Source organism: Acartia tonsa, chromosome 14, assembly GCF_053477335.1.
Source record: "Acartia tonsa isolate MP-2025a chromosome 14, ASM5347733v1, whole genome shotgun sequence".
Lineage (NCBI taxonomy): Eukaryota > Metazoa > Arthropoda > Copepoda > Calanoida > Acartiidae > Acartia > Acartia tonsa.
In genome coordinates this window covers 14,446,596-14,468,500 of record NC_137273.1, presented here as the reverse complement: position 1 = coordinate 14,468,500, position 21,905 = coordinate 14,446,596, and the positions used below count along the sequence as shown (strand labels likewise).

The 21,905-nt window shown below is 31.0% G+C and overlaps 1 protein-coding gene across 1 annotated transcript in view; it reads left to right on the top strand.

The window, feature by feature from the left end:
* Nucleotides 1-21,905, top strand: part of LOC145306448 (teneurin-a-like) — a 186,395-nt gene that overhangs the window by 86,272 nt on the left and 78,218 nt on the right. The window contains exons 21-24 of the mRNA XM_080148544.1: nt 10,334-10,448; nt 18,490-18,555; nt 19,464-19,569; nt 21,750-21,841. Of these exons, the coding sequence (XP_080004670.1) occupies nt 10,334-10,448; nt 18,490-18,555; nt 19,464-19,569; nt 21,750-21,841 (379 nt within the window). The remainder of the gene's footprint in view (nt 1-10,333; nt 10,449-18,489; nt 18,556-19,463; nt 19,570-21,749; nt 21,842-21,905) is intronic.

Genomic DNA, 21,905 nt, shown 5'->3' with positions numbered 1-21,905 from the left:
TGGTCAGATATTAAACTAAACATTTCAACCCTTTGAGGACGATAAATTGAAATGAAGAATATTAGGATTTCAATCTTTAAAATATGATAAAAAAAATGGAGCAAAACGTTAAATCGTGTATTGTTACATTGGGTGTAAATATAAAACTAATAATTACTGATTAAATATAAACAGATATTCTAACGTAAAATATCATTATTTGTAACGTATATATGAAGAGAGAGAGAAAAAAAAAGGAGCGAGAGAGATAGAAAGAGAAAGGGGGGTAGACCGAGAGAGAACAGGGGAATGAGAGAGAGAGATAAAAAGGTTGGGGGGGGGGGGGAGTGAGAGAGAGAAAGAGAGAGAGAGACGGGGGGTACATAATGAATCATAGGCATTCTAATTTTATTACAAGCTGAATTTGAAGAGATGATAAAATGAACATTTAATTGAAGAAAAAGAGAATAAAATTTGTAAGGCAAAGAGCGGTAGTATTTAAAAAGAGTAATTATCTCTGATAATTAATAACATTAACAAGGATGACAAAATCCGTAAAAGAGAAACATTAATCAATTCTACTAAAGAAAATTTAGAATTATAGAGTAACTGCACTTAAAAGAGAAAATATTTAGATTTCAGCAAAAATTTAAGTAAATGTGTCATTTAATAGCTTAAATAAAAGTCATTTTATTTGGACATACTAACGTCATGGTGATAGGGCTATCAGAACTATCTGTTAGGGACGTACGGATGGACAGATCAACCCCCACTGAAGAAAAGATTAGCTTTTAACAAGAAATAGATCATTAACATTATACAACCCTTTTACCCCATTTCCTTCCCTCTTACTGGATGAAAGAACTAACCAATAGATAAGGTCCATACTGGCAAGCTATATAGGGAATATTAACACAATTTTCAGCCATTGAATAGCAAATCAGAAAATTACTTTTTCCTCTAATCCTAGCCAACAGAAGAACGGACGGACATTTTGAATTATAAATAAGCAATAAGCAATTATAATAACAAATAACTTTGACTAAAAAACTTAATCAGTGTTTCGTCAGTTCTAAACAAGAAGTGTTCAAACTTTTAAATCAACCGAAGGCTTACCACTGTTTATCATCATGGGGGATGTAAAATAAATATAAAACATTATTTCCTAAGATCCCTGAGTTTAAAAATCATCAACAAGGATGATAATATCCATAAGTAACAAAAATCCTAATAGTAAAAGTAAAACTCAAAAGCAAAAAGAAGAAAATGCGTCATAACCCACAGACAGACGAATGATGATCAGTGCAGTGGTCATACAAATCTTCACACAAAATATTAGTAGTCTATAGACAGAATAACGGACTAAGTAAGGAATAAAACTTTTAAAGTTTAAATTAATTGACTTCGCTACTAACATTTAAAAGGTAAATAAGGATGACAACAGCCATAACTATAGAAGCTCTTGAATTTAAAAAAAACAAAAGGCAAAGCAAATAAAAGCAAAAAGGGTGCACAACAGACACACATATAAAGTAATGATGCATAGTGAATCTTTACACAAAAAAAACTTCGATAAAAGCTGGGAAAAGTATTTAAGAGCATTACCGATAGACCAACAGACAATATTATTCTTAGAGTAGATGTGCATTGGTCAGCAAACATAAAATAAGTCTTCTGTCTTAACCCTGAAAGATCGGGCCCTCATCAGACCAGACATCGAAAGTAATAGAGTTGGGGTGCATATTTAGCCCCCCTCCCCCCCTCCCCGATCTGTAAGGGTTAAGGGGGGGAGGTGTCATTGGACTTTCAGCTATACTGGTACATAAAGCATTATACACTTGTTCTCTCATACGTTAGCTTAAAAACTGGGCGTGTGCTTCTTAAATCTTAATTTCTTGGGTTAAAATAACATTATTCAATCTTTTCAACCAATAATTTTGATCTACATAATTAAAGGGGTAATTTTGTTAATCACAATTTTGGATGTATATAAAATCTTTAATGGAAAACCTAGTATTCAAATGTTGTTTTTGCATTATTTTTTTATTACCTTTTTTGTGTCTATTTATGATCAATTTAAAATTTCGTATTATTGTATAAACAGCTTAGTATATAAGGTCACTTTTCAACAATGATATAAGTAACCAGGTCCGAAAATTGAAATTTTTTAAGCAGCATGGCTCACGCTAGATTAGAATCGGTTCCCAGCCATACTGAAAAAGCATGTATTATATATTATTGCAGACAATTTTTAACGATATTGATACCAGTTTTGTTATCCCAGGCTTTTGGACATTCAAGGCAGCAAAACTAGAATTTATTTTTCTTTTTACTATCCAAAGAAAGCTGTCTATAATACAATGCGATAAATAATTATTATGTTTGAAATTCTGCCTATGATTTAGAATAGTTTAACAACATTTGTCCTCTTCCTTCTCGAGAATTGTATTTAAAGATTGCAATGACAATATTTTAATTTATGAAATAGTTCAAAGTTTCAAACTCATATTTTAAAGCGTTATTTATTTTTGTAGCGCAGCTAATAGAAATTGGTTTTTACAACCGACTGGCTTACTGACTACCCTTATAGGTCGTTCATATTATAGTTTTTTTTAGTTACTAGCGGCTACGCCCCAAGAGGCCTCTAGTGGCACTTTAAATGTTTTTTTTTATTTCAAAATTGTCTATGTTACGTTGAACTCTCTACGTAAAATCGAGAATAGTAAATTTTTTTTCGACTTTTTGTGATTTATCTTGGGAGGGTGGCGGTACCCTCCCCCAAAATAGTTATAAACCTTCCCTGGACCTATGAGAAGCTACCCTGTTAATTAGAACCCGATTGGTTAAGCGGTTAGCGAGATCCTTCGGTACAGACAAACACACATCCTGTTACTTTATTATAAGGATGTAACTTTAGGCATATTTACATTATCTGTAATACAAAGTAGAATGATGTCTGTCTGTCCGTCCGTCCGTCTGAAGCTTAAGATCTCGGTAACCACTGAACCGATTGGATTCTACTCTTCAGGGTATATACCTACTGGTCCTGTGGTGGTTTTAGGCTTTTTTCTTGGGGGGTGGGACACCCTCAACCCCCCCAAAAGCAAGATTTTTATTGCAGAAGATTTCCTTGGTCCTTTTTTTAAATTTTTTTATTGCAGAAGATTTCCTTGGTCCTTTTACGAATTTCACCTTAATTTTTTTTATCACCTCTTGAGGCAGAGCCCCTAGAGGCTAGGGGCAAAGCCGCTAGTATATGATATGAGAGTACAAAAAACCTGTCAAAGATAATACTAAAAACGAAATTTAAGTATTAGAAAAACTTAACTAGAGGCTTCTATCCCCTATTTACTTTAAAAGATGCTTCTTTGTACGTGTGTCCAATAGTCTTACTAAATAATATTCAAAAAATCAAGTATTTTGGATAATAATATTTTAAAAGCTTCAAAAACTTAATTTAGACATACAGAAAACTTTTTTTTTAACCTGTAACTAAAATTAAATGTTTTTGAAATACCTAAATTAAGAACTATGTATATATACGGGCGTTTAGACGGGTATTCTGACCCGAACAGTAAAAATCATGGCTTCTAATAATGTCCCACTGGTAAAATAAAATATTCTGCCCTAGTATGCATCTTTGTTTTACAATTATTCCACTTTCTTTTTATCTTTACTGCACTTTTTATGTCTATATCTTCTCATTTTCTATCTTTCTATCCCCATTGGCATTCATTTTGTATCTATCTATCCTTTATTGTCATTTATTTTCTATCAAGCTATCCATTATTGCCACTCATTTTCTATCTATATATCACTTATTGTCAATCATTTTTTATCTATATATCTGTAATTACCTCTCATTTTCTATCTTTATATTTCTTATTTCAACTCATTTTCTATCTATCTATTCCTTATTTCAACTAATTTTCTTTCTATCCATGATTACCACGCATTTTCTATCTAGCTATCCCCTATTGGCACTCATTTTCTATCTATCTATCATTTAATGCTACTCATTTGTAAGAGCACATCTTTTCTACATTTGTTATCGGCCTATCCGTACGTACTGATAGATCTTGACGTTGTTTTTGGCATGTCAAAATTTTCCCTGTTGATTTTAACCTTTGCATGATTATTCCTGTAACATTTAGTAATAATTTAGGAAGTGCGTCATCTCAATAAATACCACAGTTGAACATATTCAACATTATTGTTTAAATTTACTATTCCTGATTCCCAGGCTGATGTGGCACATTTTTAACAAAGAAAAGATAAATGTTTTTTTTGGAATTTGTGTTGTGGCCTTTTTAAAGTATTATTTTTGTAATTTTAAAAGTGTTGTAACTCTAAAATGTTCACGTTATTGCGACTAATAGATTTGGTCTTACCTTTGTGATTTATTCATCCTTGTTTTACTATCCTATATCTATCTATTGTTGCTGCATCTTTTTATGTCTCTTTTTATCTTAGTATGAAGGTTAAGGTACACAATTTTATTTCTGTGCTTTTTTATTTCATTCTTTTTATTATGTTTATTATTCAAAATTCATTTTTACAGCAAAGCTTTGTATAACTTGGGTTTATTAGTCAAACTGCCAGTTCTCTACCATTTAATACTATTAAAATTTACTAGCGGCTGTGCCCCTAGCATCTTGGAGCAGAAAATGGTTATAAAATAGCTTAAAACCATCCCAAAGACTCAAATGTGAATATGAAACAACCTAAAACCATCATGTGACTTATGTGAATCTTTCCTATAAATAGAAAACCTAACCAGTTTAGTAGTTCTTGAGATCTTGAGCTTTAGACAAAAAAAAATAGGATATTAATTAATCTAAAATAAACGCCATTTCAAATTTACCTAGATTTTTTTTACTTTTACAACGGTTTCAGTGGCCGCCAGAATAGGTAGACCCCTTTCCCGGAATAATTGGGTATTTGTACGATTTAAGATATGAAAGAACTTAGTAAGGATTTTTTTTCACACCTTTAATCTATACCAACAACCACAAAGAAGAATTTTATTTCACCACGCCCTCCACCATCCCCCCCTCACATATGAAAATGCTAAATGGTGCATTATTTTTAGTCAAATTTAGGACAATTTATACAATGGGGAAACCTTATGTACATTGGCAGCTCAGCAAAAACAAATTTTAAAATATTTATAATAAAATAAAAACTTTTTAAAAATGGTCAGAAGAAATATTAATCAAATGTTTTACTTTTCTATATACAAATAATATAAATATTTATTTAGAACACACGAGCATATGTTAATTTTAGAGGAGCTACGCTACTTATACTAATGGGAACGTTTTATGTGATTACAACCACCATTTACAAAATTTAAGTGCTTTTTTAGTGCATTTGTCATACACAATAATGATACAACATAAAAACAAGAATGGTTGTGTCAAAAAGTAGCGCAGACATGGACGGAAAAAAGTATTTTTTTATAAATCTACGACACAGGATTTTTATTAAAATGCAAAGTATCCTAAGAGATAAGCTTACATACGACAATGTTTTGTTTATACTATTGATATCAAACAAAATCATCCCTTTTGTAGATGTGAATTAGTGATTAAAAAGTTTCCTCGCAATAGTTTGGAACCAACCAATCATAATAGCAGCAACATTTTTTTAGTCAATGAATTAAATAACGGATTCATATAACTTCGGGAAAAGTCCAATGTTGGACTAATGGACAACTAATCAATCTTTCCCCTTATAGTACCATTACTAAATTAAAATAATAGGCGAAAAGAAGCGGGTTGTAAATTTTTAAAAATCTATTTTGTTCTCGTAGAAATCAAAACTTAAACATTAGAATAATTGCATATAAAAAGTAGACATTCGGACAATATATAAATAGTTAGTTTTATAGTGGCTACGCTTTTAAAACTGCAATGAGCAATATGTTATCTTTTTATTTTCCCACTGGTATATAGCCAATAGAAGTAGTTTAGAGTATAACTAATAAAATGTCTTTATGTTTATATTTTATAAGAATGTCCCGTATGAATTGTTAACAATAGTAAGCTATAATTGAATATACATCGAAACCTTAATTTTAAATGCAAAATTCTTGGATTTTTTCATTTATTAACATTTAACCCTTTAAAAGAAAAAAAACACGGTTCTCAGCTATACTGAAAAAGCATGTATAGCATCGTATTACAGATGAATTTCAAAATGAAAAGAGGAAAGCTGTCTATAATACGATGCGATAATAAAGATTATTTTTCTCAGATGTACTTGTACAAAAGAACGGGCTTTATAAGATGCCATTTCTTGTTAAAACTGTTTCTTATCAAAGAACCAGATTTGATTATTTGTTATTGGTCTAGTGTAAAGATCTATTATGGATATAATGTTGCATTTATTAGGGTTAAGATACATTTCACGACAACAGAACTTTAGATGAACGATGAACACTATATTTATTTTAGTACGGCGGATGGACGGACGGACAGACTTTTGTTACAGATACAGTTAGCTTTGCTTTTATGAGTTGATAATCCATTTTACTTACAGCTTTTGACGGGGAGGTTGAGGTCATTGGGCTGTAATTTATACTGGTACCCAAATTCTCTGCAGCGCGTCCTCTTATTCGTTGGCTCTAATTAATTGGATACTCTCAAATGGCTGGTTTAAACCAAGTGTCCAAACTTTGAAACCAATCATTTTAATCTACAGAAGACTTAATTTTGTTTATCATAATTGAGAAAGTATTGTCTTATAAATAAAGTTCTAGCTGTGTATATCATCAAATTTTTATTAAATGAAAACCATATTTAAAAATAAAATAAGAATAAATTGTTAAAATAGAAAGAAAAAAATTTAAGATAAAGAACATAAATTGTTTATAGCCTCATAAAATACCAATTTTGTACAACAAACAACAGATAGCCAAAAATATGGATTGTTTATAAAGTAAATTTATAAATCTTAAGACTTAATAATTAATAGTATGAGGAATATGAGCTAGGCATTAGATGTAATACCTAGCTATTGAGAAAAATTGGTGCTTTCCTTTAAAGTGCCTTTTCGAGCACAGAAACACTACATCCCCTTAACGTTGCACATAGGGGCAACAAGGGGCAACAATTCACCACCCCCAAATCAAGTTTTAAACATTCTATGAGTATTATCATACCCAATGTACATCAGATTTCAAAGGAATCGTAAAAATACGCTTTTTAAGTAAGCATTCTAATGCATGGAAGTCAAGAAATGCAAAAATTTTCTTACAGAAAAAGGCATACTTTTTGTGTTTCACCAACAATTTTAAAAGTATTATAAAATCTCTTAGAATTAACGTAATTAGACAAAATAACTTCTGATGAGTCATGCATTACATATATTTTGACAGTATAAAAGAAAAAAACACAAATTGAAGAAATTAGTCCTAAATAATTCTAGTTGAAGTCAAGATTTTAGTTTTTATTTGTTTGTTTTTTAATCAACATTTGAGAAGACAGTAAGAGGAAACATGTTTTCGCCGGGTGTCGCCGGCTAAAAAAACGATATTTGATTACCCAAAGACATATTTTAATCGCCAGTACTGGTTTCATTTACCCCCCCGCGCCCCCGTAGGGGTTTTTAGCCCGTTTTCTGAACGTGGGTGCACGAAAAGCTTGTAAGAAAAGGCGTTTAAATGCGCTTTTAAAGTCAAAACTTAAGATATAATTCAAATAAATAAAAGACACAAAAACATAGACATATTGGGAAATATTTAATTAGACTTAGAATTAAAGTTAATAATAAATATTTTTTCTTTTGCACTAAATGATGGGGAGGAGAGGGGGGGGGGGCTAAACCTAAATCTAAACCTCTTTATGTTTGATGTTTTAATGTAACTAAATAATCGTTTCTATAGATTCTTACAAATATCAGGGATCTAAAGGGATAAGACAAAGGTCAATACATTGTTGTACATCCCCAATGATAATACACAAAATTACCCCTTGTGTAGATTAAAGTTAGTAGTTAAAACGTTTAAACACACAACTGTAAAACTTTGGGGACTAGTGTTATAAACAGCCCAATGTCCCCTACCTCAAAATTAGATAATATGCAAATAACGTGAGGTTCTTATAATCATTCTAAATTGGAATTAGCAAGTAATCTTCTGTCTGTCTATTGGTAATGCTTTGTTTTTAAATTATGTAGTTACAGGGTATTCATGTTTAAAGTCAGCAGTTTTATTTAGAAAGGGAGGGGACTGTTAATTACACTAGTCTCCAAACTTCATAGTTTTATAATAACGTTTTATATTCGTTAGCATAAGAACTTCAGGAAATTTAATTGATTTTTTATTGGTTGGTTCATTAAGATGAGTGTCAAAACTTTTCAACCACTAATTCAGACAAATAATTTTGTAATATAGTTTATTAAATATGTATTTATTAAATATGTATCAATATTGGGGATGTACATATTAATCGGTTATTGTTTTGTTCCTTAGATCCCTAGGTGTTAATATATAATACAAAGTAGCTTGATGTCTGTTTGTCTGTCCGCCCATCCCTTAAGATCTCGCAAACCACTAAACTGAATTCTACTCTTCAGGGAATATATCTACTGGTCCTGTGGTTGTTTAAAGATCTTTTTCAAAAATAAAAATCCCCCTCAATTTTTTCATAGTTCTATAATTAGGGTTGGTCCGTCCGTACGTCTGGTACAGTTAGCTCTTTTACTTAACTCAAGTCCTAAAAACGTCAGTATGTCCTTAAACAGTAACATGTATTTAATCAGTTTTAATTACAATTTTGTATAGACATGCATTAATATTCAGTTCTGACACTTCACAAGTGTTAATGTTCGTTTGTCCTTCCATTTCAGAGCTTCGCTTCTTTCATGGATGTTGTCATCCTTGTTTAATTACATCTTGGGGCAAATCCCCTAGAGACTAGGGGCGAAGCCGCTAGTGTACATATAAACAGTAAACAAGTATCATAATATCATTATAAACATAGATATTAGTTAATAAAAATTTATGTTAATCATGCCCACATTTATAATGGATTTATTAAACATAGAAATAAAGTGAAACTTGTAGCTTGCTAAAATAAGGATCCCCATCCACCCCCATTTACACCATCCCCTCCCCTCCTACTGAAATGAATTCCATGACCCCAAATTTGACACTTTGAACACTAAAATCGGACTACAATTAACCTAGTTACACTTTAAAGGGCCCAAAAAGCTAGTGATAGGGTAGCTGCGCTACTAAAAAATTCTCATATTGCTCTGATAACCAAAACCCCTAATTAGACATTTTAAACACGAAATTCAAGATAGTTGATGGATAGATAGATGGATAGATAGATGGATAGGTAGATGAATAGATATATGGATAGATAGATGGATAAGTAAATGGATAGACAGATGGATAGATGGATGGATAGATAGAGGGATAGATTGATAAATTGATAGTTGATGGATAAAGAGATGAATAGTTGATGGATAGATAGATGGATCGATATATAGATGGATAGAGAGATGGATAGATAGATGGATAGATAGATGGATAGATAGATGGATAGATAGATGGATAGATAGATGGATAGATAGATGGATAGATAGATGGATATATTGATGGATAGATAGATGGATAGATAGATGGATAGATAGATGGATAGATAGATGGATAGATAGATTGATAGATAGATGGATAGATAGATGGATAGACAGATGGATAGATATATGGATAGATAGATGGATAGATAGATGGATAGATAGATGGATAGATAGATGGATAGATAGAAGGATAGATAAATCGATAAATAGATGGATAGATAGATGGATAGACAGATGGATAGATAGATGGATAGACAGATGGATAGAAATATGGATAGTTAGATGTATAGATAGATGGATAGGGTAAGGGGGGCTATTTCCGGGAGGGGTTAATCTGGTAATTTTCTATCTACCTTCATAAAATGACCTTTATCTCCATGTTCCTTTCAAATGACAGAAAAAAAACATAAAAGCAAATTTGTTTGTTGTTAAATTACATACAAAAAAGTATAATATGAAATTTTTGTGAGATGAATTTTAAGGGTACTAAATAATTAAATCCCCTTTTTGGTTGATTTGCCCCAATGTGCGTTGTAAGAAATAAAAATAATGTGGAGTTGGTTTTTTACAGGCCCTGCAGGGTAGGGTCCCTTTCGGAAATTAGGCAAAAGGACGAAAAACTCCCCTTATTTTTTCAATGCATTTTAAAATAAAATCGAACAGGCACTTTGTGTGAAAACACTACTAAAACCACCCCACCCCCCGGCCCTTCTTTCCCCTCCTTTTTTTTTCATGTGTTCTAAACTATTTATTATTTTTGTAGGTGAACACTGAGGTGCTAAAATGCCTGCCATCCTGTTCCGGCCATGGACAGGTGGACATGTCCACAGGTCTCTGTGACTGCTATGACGGCTGGGAAGGTCTGCAATGTCAAACGAGTAAGTTATGTTTGTCAAAACTGGTATTTTATCTGTATAAATGCCATTTCAATAATTTGTATTGAGTGTTTCAAATGTATTATAAGTATTGGCTGAATTTTTATCCAAATAACAACAATTACGTTAAATACATGGTATAACTTGAATATGACCATTTCTACATAACTTGCCAGTTAGCTAAAAAATAAAACATTTGAAGAGTTTGTTGTAAATCAGTTGTTCATAACAAATAATGGTTTTTTTTGAATTAAAAACGTTTAGTACCTTTTTGGAATTTTGAATTAAAATTTCTGCCTTTTAAAAGCTTCCAAATACTGGGAGAAAAATTTACTTTGCATTTAGCAGTTTTAAGTCTAATACAAACAAACATCCGTACATTAAACTAATTAAGAATACGAAATAAAACTTATAAATAATAGATATAAAAAATAATGTGTTTATTTGTTTATTGTTGAACTTTTCATATGGGGATGAAAAAGTTTTTTGTTTACTATTTTTATTCTTAGATAAAAAAAATAAAATCTACACAAAGGTTGAACACCAATTAGTTTTACAAAATAATACTGCTTTATATTTATTAAAAGTTTAAACATCCATGGACATGCATCACTGTGAATGTGAATGATAATGGATTGCGCCAGAAATAAAGTATAACCAGCAAGCGAAATAGAACTAAGATAATATTTTTGGAGCAAATGGAGAGGTCGTCAATTTTACGATGTGTTGCCCCCCAAGGACAGCTGAAAAACACGTATAAGTTTTGCTTTTTTGTTATATTTAATTTCATTGTTGGTATAAGCTGGGATTGCGCCCGTGTTGGGAAAGGGTACTTCAGTAAAAATGCACAAATAATCATTTTCTGCAACCTATGAATATTTAATCCTTGTTTGTTGTGATAGAAAAAAATAAAAGTTGACAAAAACCTGAGCCACTGAAAAAAAACAAGGATGACAACAATCATTTAAGCTAAGCTCATTCATTCAGACTCATATTTGGATGGCCAAAGTATGAATAAGGATATTAAATTGAAATACAAGCCTCACTTATCACTAATATTTTATTTAAAGAAAATTTATTTTGGAAGATCATTTCATTATACATTAATCAATACCTATTTCCTGTAATATCCGATGAAAATGATACAATGTTAACCTTTAGTCAGTTAAGATCTCTTAAAGAACAATGCCAATTTTTTTTATTTATTAGAAATTTTGGTATGACTTTAGGCCATTTTGTTGAGAGAAAAATCAAATATTATTTTAAATGTTATAATGGACGTATTCCTGACGTATAGACCCTAATTATATATAAAAAGCTTCGCTCCTGCAAAGTTGAGAAAAGTTGAACGTCAATTTAAGATTTTTCTAGTTAATGAACCGAAAAGAAAAATTGTCAAGACTAGGGATATTTTCTATGAAGAAAATATATATTTCCTCCAAATTTTACTATTTGCAAAAGGATAATCATAAGGCAATTAATATGAAATATTATCAATGATGATAACATTTATATAATTGAAGCTTAACAAAACCGACTGTCGGAAAATCGGGAATAGTCCCTTTCGTAACATCGCCCCATAAGGTGCGATTCGTCATATTTTTAAAATGGGTTTTTTATTGGTTATTTTAGGTTAGGTTATATTGGGTTAGGTGATTACCCCACAGGGTTAGGTAATTGGCCCCGCAGGGTTAGAGCCCCCCGCAGGGGCTAGAAATGGGAGAAAAGCTACTGTGAAAATACGAAGAATCGCCCCATAAGGTGCGATATTAAGAAAGGGACTATACCCGGAAAATCTAACTTTTTTTGATTGGGGGAAAAAATATTAGTCAATTGGTTTATCTACAAGTTACGTATCCTTGTTTCTAAAAATTGTTAGAAGAAGAAGAAAAAAGTATTTTTATTTTTATAAGAATTTCTCAAAGTTTTTTTGTAAACGTATCTGCTTTATAACTTGTATTAAACGCGTGTCTTCCAGTTTTATATAAAAAACTAGCGGCTACGCCCCCTAGAAGCACTTAAGGTAGGAGGGGGAAAAGTCGACCTAATCCCATTTTAAATTTAAGTTTCAAAACCGTAAAAAAATATTTTAGTGGGGGAGGGGGGTGAAGACCCTCCCCAAAAATAGTTTAAAACCTTCCCAGGACCTATTAAAAGCTTCACTGTAAAGGAGAACAATATCGGTTCAGTGGTTAGCGAGATCCTTCGGGACAGACAAAAAATGCTTACTACTTTATATAATAGGATAAAGCCTATTACAAAGAACATTTTTGATTGGTTTGAAAATATTTTTTTAAATCTAAAATGTTTAATACCCAATCCAAATTTTTTTATTGAAAATTTGTCAAATTTTTTTTTTGATATAGAAATCCTTGTTAACCTATTTTCATTTTTAGAAAAAAGGAGTTAGATTTTAATTGGCTAAAAATTGTGGTAAGTTAAATCTAAAAAGAATTTTATTTCACTAAACGTATAAGGTATGATGCAATCTTTAAATTAATGATATCCTTTCTTTCCCGGAGTAAGTAAAAAGATTTTTATTTCTACAATCGCAGGGCCCCCTTCTTACACGCCAATTCTGTTTAAGTGTATTGTTATCTAACAAATACATTAGTAGATTAATTGTAATTCTATCAATTATAGGTTTTCTTTAATTCTAAACAATTGATTCGGTTCTGTCACACTTACCCATAAATGGACTATCAGCCTCTCCTCAACCCCCACCCCCTTTCCCTCTTTTATTTGCAATTTTTTCAAAAATCATCTTTCTAGCTTCTGTAGTGTTTTTTTTTCATCCGAACTGTACCCAACCTAACCTAAAATAGTCATTTAAATTACAAATTTTTAAACCATCTATGTGTTATATGAAGTAATTACTGCCTTTGATTTTTGCAGTATTAATTTTCAAATTGGTCTATTAAAAATGTAAATACTGTTCATCAGCATTTTTATTAGATTATTAAGTACTAGCGGCTACGCCCCCTAGAAGCCTCTAGGGGCACTTAAGGTAGGAGGGGGAAAAGTCAACCTCGTCCTATTTAAAATTTGAATTTTGAAAGAGTAAAAAAAAATATATTTGGGGGGAGGGGGTGAAGACACCCTCCCCAGAAATAGTTTAAAACCTTCCCATGACCTATAAGAAGCTTCACTGTAAAGGAGAACAATATCGGTTCAGCTGTTAGCGAGATCCTTCGGGACAGACAAAAAACGCTTACTACTTTATATAATAGGATATTAAAAATCTAAAAGTATTATAAAAAAGGGGTCTAACTCTGATTAATTACTTATGAATTACTTTAGGTACATTAAGATCTTTCTTATAGGTCTTCATTGAAAAATGGTAATATACTATTTTAGTACATAATGATACTCCCTGGTTCTAATATATTCAAAATAGTAATTCCAAATGTTCTCTAATCTAAATCAGAGGGATGGATTACCATACATTAAACAGACACTCTATAGAGAACATAAATCTAGAAAATTTATATTTCTAAAATGCTACTACTTTATCATTATTAAAATAGTATTTTTTTTCCAAATTTTGAATTCTATTTTGGATTTTGTTTTTCCTCATTGTAATGGAAATAGTTTAAAATCCAGGAAGGGAGGGGACATTGGGCTTTTTATTACACAAGTTACATAGTCCTATAATAACGTTTTCTTATTTGTTGGCTTAACAATCCTGGGGACTTCGATTGAATTTTTATTAGTTGGTTCATGAAGTTGAGTGTCCATACGTTTCAACCACTAATAATAATCTACAGAAGGGGCAATTTTGTGTATCATCATCGGAGATTTATATCAATTTATCGGTCAATGTCTTATCCCTTTGGATTATACTTAAAATTGTATATTGGACATGTGAATCTAAAAAGAAACTTTTATGCACATATCTCTAGTAGCAGCCAGGAAACTGTGATGTGACCTACATAATTGCTATCTTTTTACCATTGCATAAAAAACAGTCATGACTTTAATCTTCTCCTAAAAACATCTTTAGAATCATGTTTTCCCATATACATAATTTACTAAAAAAAATATACATCCCCAATTTTTATAAATAAAATTTCCCTTTCAGTATATTAAAATAACTGATTTAAAGTTTGGACTGTAATAGTTTGGAACCAACCAATTATAATTTATAACAGCTGAAGCTCTATAATGGAGATAAGATAACTTGGTTAAAGAACTTTTGGTACCATTATAATTTTCAGCCGATTGTCTCCTCCCTCCCTGACTGTCACTATACAATGCCCTTATTATTATTGAGCTTTGCATTTATGGATGTTATCACTCTCTCTCTCTTTCTCACTCAATCTCTCTCTTTTTCTTTCTATTTCTTCCATACTTTCTAGCTCTCTCTTTCTTTCTTCTTTTCTCTCTCATATCATACATAAGGTCTTACATTTCTCTCTCTCTCTCTCTCCCTTTCTCTCTCTCTATCTCTCTCTCTCTCTCTTTATTTCTTCTTTTCTTTCTCTCTCTCTCCTTTTCTTTTTTTCTCTCTCTCTCTCTCTCTCTCTCTCTTTCTCTCTCTCTCCTTTTCTTTCTTTCTCTCTCTCTCTCTCCTTTTCTTTCTTTCTCTCTCACTCTCTCCTTTTCTTTCTCTCCTTTTCAATCTTTCTCTCTTTCTCTCTCCTTTTCTTTCTTTCTCTCTCTCTCTCTCTCTCTCTCTCTCTCTCTCTCTCTCTCTCTCTCTCTCTCTCTCTCTCTCTCTCTCTCTCTCTCTCTCTCTCCTTTCTCTCTCTCTCTCTCTCTCTCTCTCTCTCTCTCTCTCTCTCTCTCTCTCTCTCTCTCTTCCTCTCTCTCTTTCTATCTATCTTTATATACTATATTATTCGTAAGGTCCTACAATATTATATGCAAAGAGGTATTTTTCTTTCTCTCACTTTATAATTATCCTTCTCTTTCTTTCTATCACTTTTTCTCCCTCTCTCGCTCTCTCTCTTTTTCTCGACGTTTAAGAAAGAAATTAAATCAATTATAGATTTTAATCTTACTATCTATCTATCTTATGATAAAAATAATTTGGTGGATTTTTTTTTGCAAAAAATTGTCGTTCGCGCATTTTTCGAAGGGTAGTCAACTTTGGCGCCATTTTTCACCATGAAGGAGGTCAGCTAGATCAAAATGAACGCCAGATTCGGAATCTCCGACCCCAAATTGTTGGAGAATGTGGTCTTCAATATTTCATATAGGCCCTATGGGAGCTATAATACCAAAAACAATTTTTTGTGACGTTGAGGGTGGTCCTTTATAGAGTAGCTGTGCTACTAAAAATAATAAGATTTGTTTGTGTTTGATTGTTTGTCTGCAATTTATTGTTTGGCACGCATTGCCAATTTTATTTTGCTGCATTCCATTTTCTTTTATAAAAGTCCTACAACTAGTTCAAATCATAAATTGCTATAGATTTTTTAGGTAGCTTAATTTGATAATTTAAACACCTCAATTGTAGTCAAATTGGAACAATCAAAATGACTTTTTGAAGCAAACAAAAGCAAAATATTAGAATTATTATGGAATGCTTGACAGTCTGAAAACATAATTATCCTATTTCCAATTAAAAAGATTTGGTTTGTTGTTCATTTTAACCCAAAATTATTATGTCTAAAACTGACATTATCAAATTTAGACCTAAAGTAAAACAAAGCTTACCACTATAATTTCAACAATTACTAATTTTTCATGTCTAAATACGGATAAGCCAAAGTATGTATAGAAAATACCAGAAAAGGTTAAAAAAGTTAAAGTTTATACTGAGCCTAATTCCATCGTTTGATTAAAGTACTGATAAGTATACTATAGTATTGATAAAGGAATTTTGTCTTTTTGTGCTTGATACTGAAATAATTGTAAGCTTTTTTTGGCTTTTACAAAAGTTAAATACGGTGAGGAATCACCTAATTTAGAATCTGCTTTTTTTATAGGTTCGTCCTTTTAATGATAGAAATTTAATTTATATGATATATATGTTATTTCTTTACTAATCCTTAGCTTATGTCTGCCGTCTACTTCTGGATGTTGTCATACTTGTTGTAAATACTATTACCTTTCTAATCTAAATTATGAAGAACAAATTGCTAGTTTCCATTTTTGGTGCAAAAACCATAAAAATTCCAAATTTACACTAAGTTACTAAGTGATTATGTCCCTATGAAATAACACATAATGACCAACAATTAGGGTCGTCCGGAACGGTTAGTTCTTTTCGTTTATTTAGGCAATGGGCATGTTAGAATTGTCCTATCGATTTCAAACTTTGCATGGAGGGGACATTTGGCTGTTTTAGTCTTCACTAGTCTTTAAAGTCTTATAATAACGTTTTCTTTTTCGTCGACTTAACATCTTTGGGTAATTTTATTGAATTTTGATTAGTTGGTTCATTTACATAGTTATGTGTCCAAAAGTTTCACCTAATAATTAGAATCTACAGAAGATGTAATTTTGTTTATCATCATTATGGCTATATATAACAGATTTCTTTGAGTTATAGATCTTAATCTTTCTAATAAAAAAACCTTTGAAATGCTACTTTATGCTTCTATGTCATAAGTTTGTAAAGACTTAAAAATTTATTAAAATAATTGGTTTTATTTACTTACATTACAGAAGACTTGGTTTCTTTTATATTATAATTGGCAGGGATCAAAAGGGATAAGTGTTGATATATATCATCAATGATGATACGCCAAACTACCCCTTTTGTAATTAACAATTAGAGGTTGAAACGAATGGACACTAAAATTAATTAACCAACCATTAAAATTTAATAAATAAGAAAATGGTATTATAAAACTTTGGGGACTAGTGTAATGAACAGCTCACTGTCACCCCCCCCCCCCTCCCTTGTTTATTGGTTATTGTATAAGAACATCTTTCCAAAGTTTGATACTTTTATGATGATAAAAGCTGCAATTTCAAAATGTTTTCAGTTATGATGGAAAATAAATAGAGGTGTTTAGATTAAACAACGAATTGTACTACTATTTAATAAAATAGCAGAAATTTTGTATTTAGGGTAGGTTGAAATAGCCCAACAAGGAATTATATCCTTTAGGGCAGATTGGTAAGTCAATCTTTTGAGGGTTGAATTCAGTTCTAACAAATAATTGTACTAGCACTAAGAATTGACAATAAAATCCCAGTTATTTTCATAAATAATTTATGTAGTATTGTAAGAACTCTTTCAAAATTACCAGGTTTCACAAATTGCTTTACATAGATTTTTAGTTTTTCCTTTACTTCATAAATCAGGAATAAAGTCATATTTATATTGAGAATTAAAAATAAGCATTATTAAAATAAAAAAAATATTTTATCAGAGAAAGAAAGTATTAAATTGTAAAGTTAAAATAAAATATTCTAGCACTTAAGACATACATAGAGCTACTAAACTATACTTGCTTCAGCAGTACAAATACTAAAATTGTTAAAGAAATAACCTGTGTATGTATGTATATGTATAATAAAAAACTATAAAATAGTATTTTCTCATCCCTTTATCCCATTTTCTTTCCCTTTAGCTTTTGATAGATTTAGTGCTTTTTGGCATTAATAGCTGGCTATTTGTTTTATCTCTACTTTGATATTATGGTGGTTGTGGGGTATCTTAGAAATTCAGTGAAGGGGGGGGGGGGGCAAATAAACCCCCTTAAACTTTTTATCTCATGTTTACTGTGAATTATGGCCTTTCATTTTGGTATTATATTGTAAACAATCTTAATAAATGTGTTTTCATCCTTACAGGGAGGGTAAGTGGGATTGTTGAATAATAGGGAAAACTCTTCAATGACGCCCAAGCTTTTTATTCATCTATTTTTTTGCGAGGCGGGGGGGGGGAGGGGGTAAAGTCCCAGGAGGAAGATTGATTAAGTCAATTTTCAGTTGGTGTAAATGTAAAATGTAATAAACAGAAAATTTGGGGATGCCTACCCTACCTTTTAGGTTTAAGTTGTTGTATGAAATATACATACATTTGCTTATATCTAACTTTAGTTCAAATGCCAGAAAACTAGCAACTAAGTTCATTTTGTTTTAGACGTATGCGAATTGGATTGTGGTGAGCATGGAAGATGCGAAAAAGATACGTGTGTTTGTGAATCTGGTAAGATTTGTTGATTTATCCATGTAGCTAAATATTTATTTATCTATTAATCTATTTATCTGTCTATAAATATATTTATAAATTCATCTATCTATCAATCTATTTATCTACAGATCTATCTAACTATCTATCAATCTATTAATCTATCAATCTACTTATCCATCTATCTATCTATCTATCTATCTATCTATCTATCTATCAATCTATTTATCTTTTTAACTATCTATCAATCCATTTATCTACCTAATTAACTATCAATCTATTTATATATCTTACTATTTATCAATCTATTTATCTATCTAACTATCTATCAATCTATTTATCTACCTACTTAACTATCAATATATTTATCTATCTAACTATCTATCAATATATTTATCTATATAACTATCAATTAATCTATTTATCTATCTAACTATCTATCAATCTATTTATCTATCTAACTATCTATCAATCTATTTATCTACCTGCTTAACTATCAATATATTTATCTATCTAACTATCTATCAATCTATTTATCTATCTAACTATCTATCAATCTATTTATATATCTAACTATTTATCAATCTATTTATCTATCTAACTATATATCAATCTATTTATCTATCTAACTATCTATCAATCTATTTATCTATCTAACTATTAATCAATCTATTTATCTTTCTAACTATCTATTAATCTTTTTTCTATCCTTAAGTAGAATGTCCTAGCAATCAATCTTAGTATTTAGCAGTTTAAACAAATTTTTAATTATTAATACATTTTATAGAATGGTGGGGGGGGGGGGGTTATTGGGATCATTACTTTTTGGAGTTTTCAGCTACTCTCCCCAAAATTCATAAACAAATAGACAGACAGACATACATTATACCTCTTATGTAGGGTTTTGTACTTTATTATTTTTTCAGGTTACGAAGGAGCGAGGTGTGAATATGCTTCCTGTCCGTCTGTCTGTCTACAGCATGGCACCTGTCATAAGGGCAAGTGTATCTGTAATCATGGATGGAATGGAAGGTGAGATAGATAGATAGATAAACAGATATATTAATAAATGCGAATTATCAAAATATGGATTAATAGTAACTTACGAATATACTAGTTATTTCGCCCCTACCTTTATAAGGACACTGATGAAACTTTTCTAAAAAGTGGAACCACTAATTTACGAGATCTTAAGATTCAGACAATAAAAACCTGACTACTCTATATTATAGGATAGATATAAAATTGATAGATAGAAATATAAAGGTAGATAGATAGATAGAAATATATCTACACAGACAAATAAACATATAAAAGCTGAGAAATCTCTTGAAAATGCGAATTTTATTACAGCTGCATTGTTAAGCTGGTGTTTCTATAATCTAGTTATTTTCTATCTTAATATTTAATAAACTTTACTCCTTTAAACATAGAAATCATTTACTTTTTAGCTTATGATCACAATTTTTTAAATGATGATTTTGAATATGCAGTTTTGCAAAAATTTGTAGATTTTCAATATCAAAATGGCACAGCTTGTATTGATAGAGGTGAAATAAGGATGGCATCATCCATAAAAGCCAAGCACTGAAACGGTAGGACAAACGGACAATAACTCTTTTATAGTGTCAGAACTGAATAATCAGAATATAAATGTATAAGAGTCGAAGAAAAATTGTAAGTAAATTTGTTTAAAAACTGCTTAAATACAGGATAATATTTAAGGACATACTTACGTTTTTAGGACTTGATTATAGAGATGCTTTGCTTATAACATTGTACTTTGTTGTCGTAGGAATCAGTATTCCACAAATCAGATCAATAGGATAATCTTATCATATAAAATGTTTTTGTTAAAAAGTTAAAGATCAACATGATTAAAATGGACGTACATACATTCTGGTTACAATAATAGAGTTGCTACGCTTTCTAAATCGTACCTTACTACTAAAGGAATCAACATGCAAAGTTTGAAATCGATAGGATAATTTTAACATGCCTAAATTAACGAAAAAAGCTATCCGTTCCAGACGGACGGACATACGTACGGACAGACGGACGGACATACGGACGGACAGACGGACGGACGGAACTACCCTAATTATAGAAAAGCTTCGCTTTTGAAAAGAAGGATGGCTCTATCCATAAAAGGACAAACAAACAGAGGAAGGACAACCGAACAAAAAACAAGCAGAACATTGATCTGTAAGTCTAAACTAAATTTTCATAAATCAAATAAAAAATCAGATCAATTGGACAATAATATCAAAAAATAAGTTGTTGTCATAAAAGTTAAAATTTAGCATGCTGTAAATGTACGTACTGACTTTCTGGTATCAATTATAAAGTTGCTACGGTTACTAATTTGTACCCGTAACTATTTTAGAAATCATCCTGCAATTATAACATGTTTTTAAAAAAACGAATGGAGGTAACAGACATACCTACCCTAATTATAAAAAGCTTCACTTTTTAAAAAGTTAGATACTACATTATCTACAAGATCCTAAAAAGAAAGTTTTCTTTGGTGATTTTAAAATTTTTAAACTAGCAAAATATTATTATTATACACATGTGTATAGGCTAATTTAGATTTCTTTCTATTGTGTTTTACCTAGGTATTAATGGTTTAAAAACTAGTACAGGCAATTTAAATATTCAAGTATACGTTTTGTAAGAACGCTTACTATTTTGTTGTGCAATAAAATTTGGCAAAATAATACTTTGATAATAAATTTGATTCTATATTTTGCATTGCTCTCTATATTCTATTTTTTACTTTCTCTTTTTTCTTTTGAATATTCTTTTTTTCGTTTTCTTTTTATCATACTACTAATTCCATGGAAAAGCAGGTTTTAGAGAATGTTAATGACTGATATTGAAAAATCATGTATTTAAAATGTATTCTTATCTATTCATTTTTGTGGCAATTCACATTTCCCACATTTCTTGCAAGTCTATATTACATAAAGAGAGTATTAGTTGATTTGATAGGGTTGTGCGGCATTATGGCTTTTTTTGCGCTTTGCTTTAGCCAAGGAAAGTGTATTTAATGATTTATTCATAAATTTGTGCGGCATTATTGGCTGTTTTGCTCTTTTCAGGGAAAGTGTATAAATTGATTTGTTGTTAAGATTGTTGTATGGCATTCCTGCTTATTCTGAGCTTTTACCGGTCACAATATTAATTGATAGATTGATATGATTATTAAGGTTGTGCGGCATTCCTGGCTGTTCTGCGCGTTGCTCTGGCCACGGAGAGTGTATTCTCAGCGAGGGAGAATACCAGTGTAAATGCAATAAAGGTAAATTTTGCTCATAAAAGAAGTAGGAGGTGTGTCTGTCTACTAGTGCAGGGATCTAAAGGGA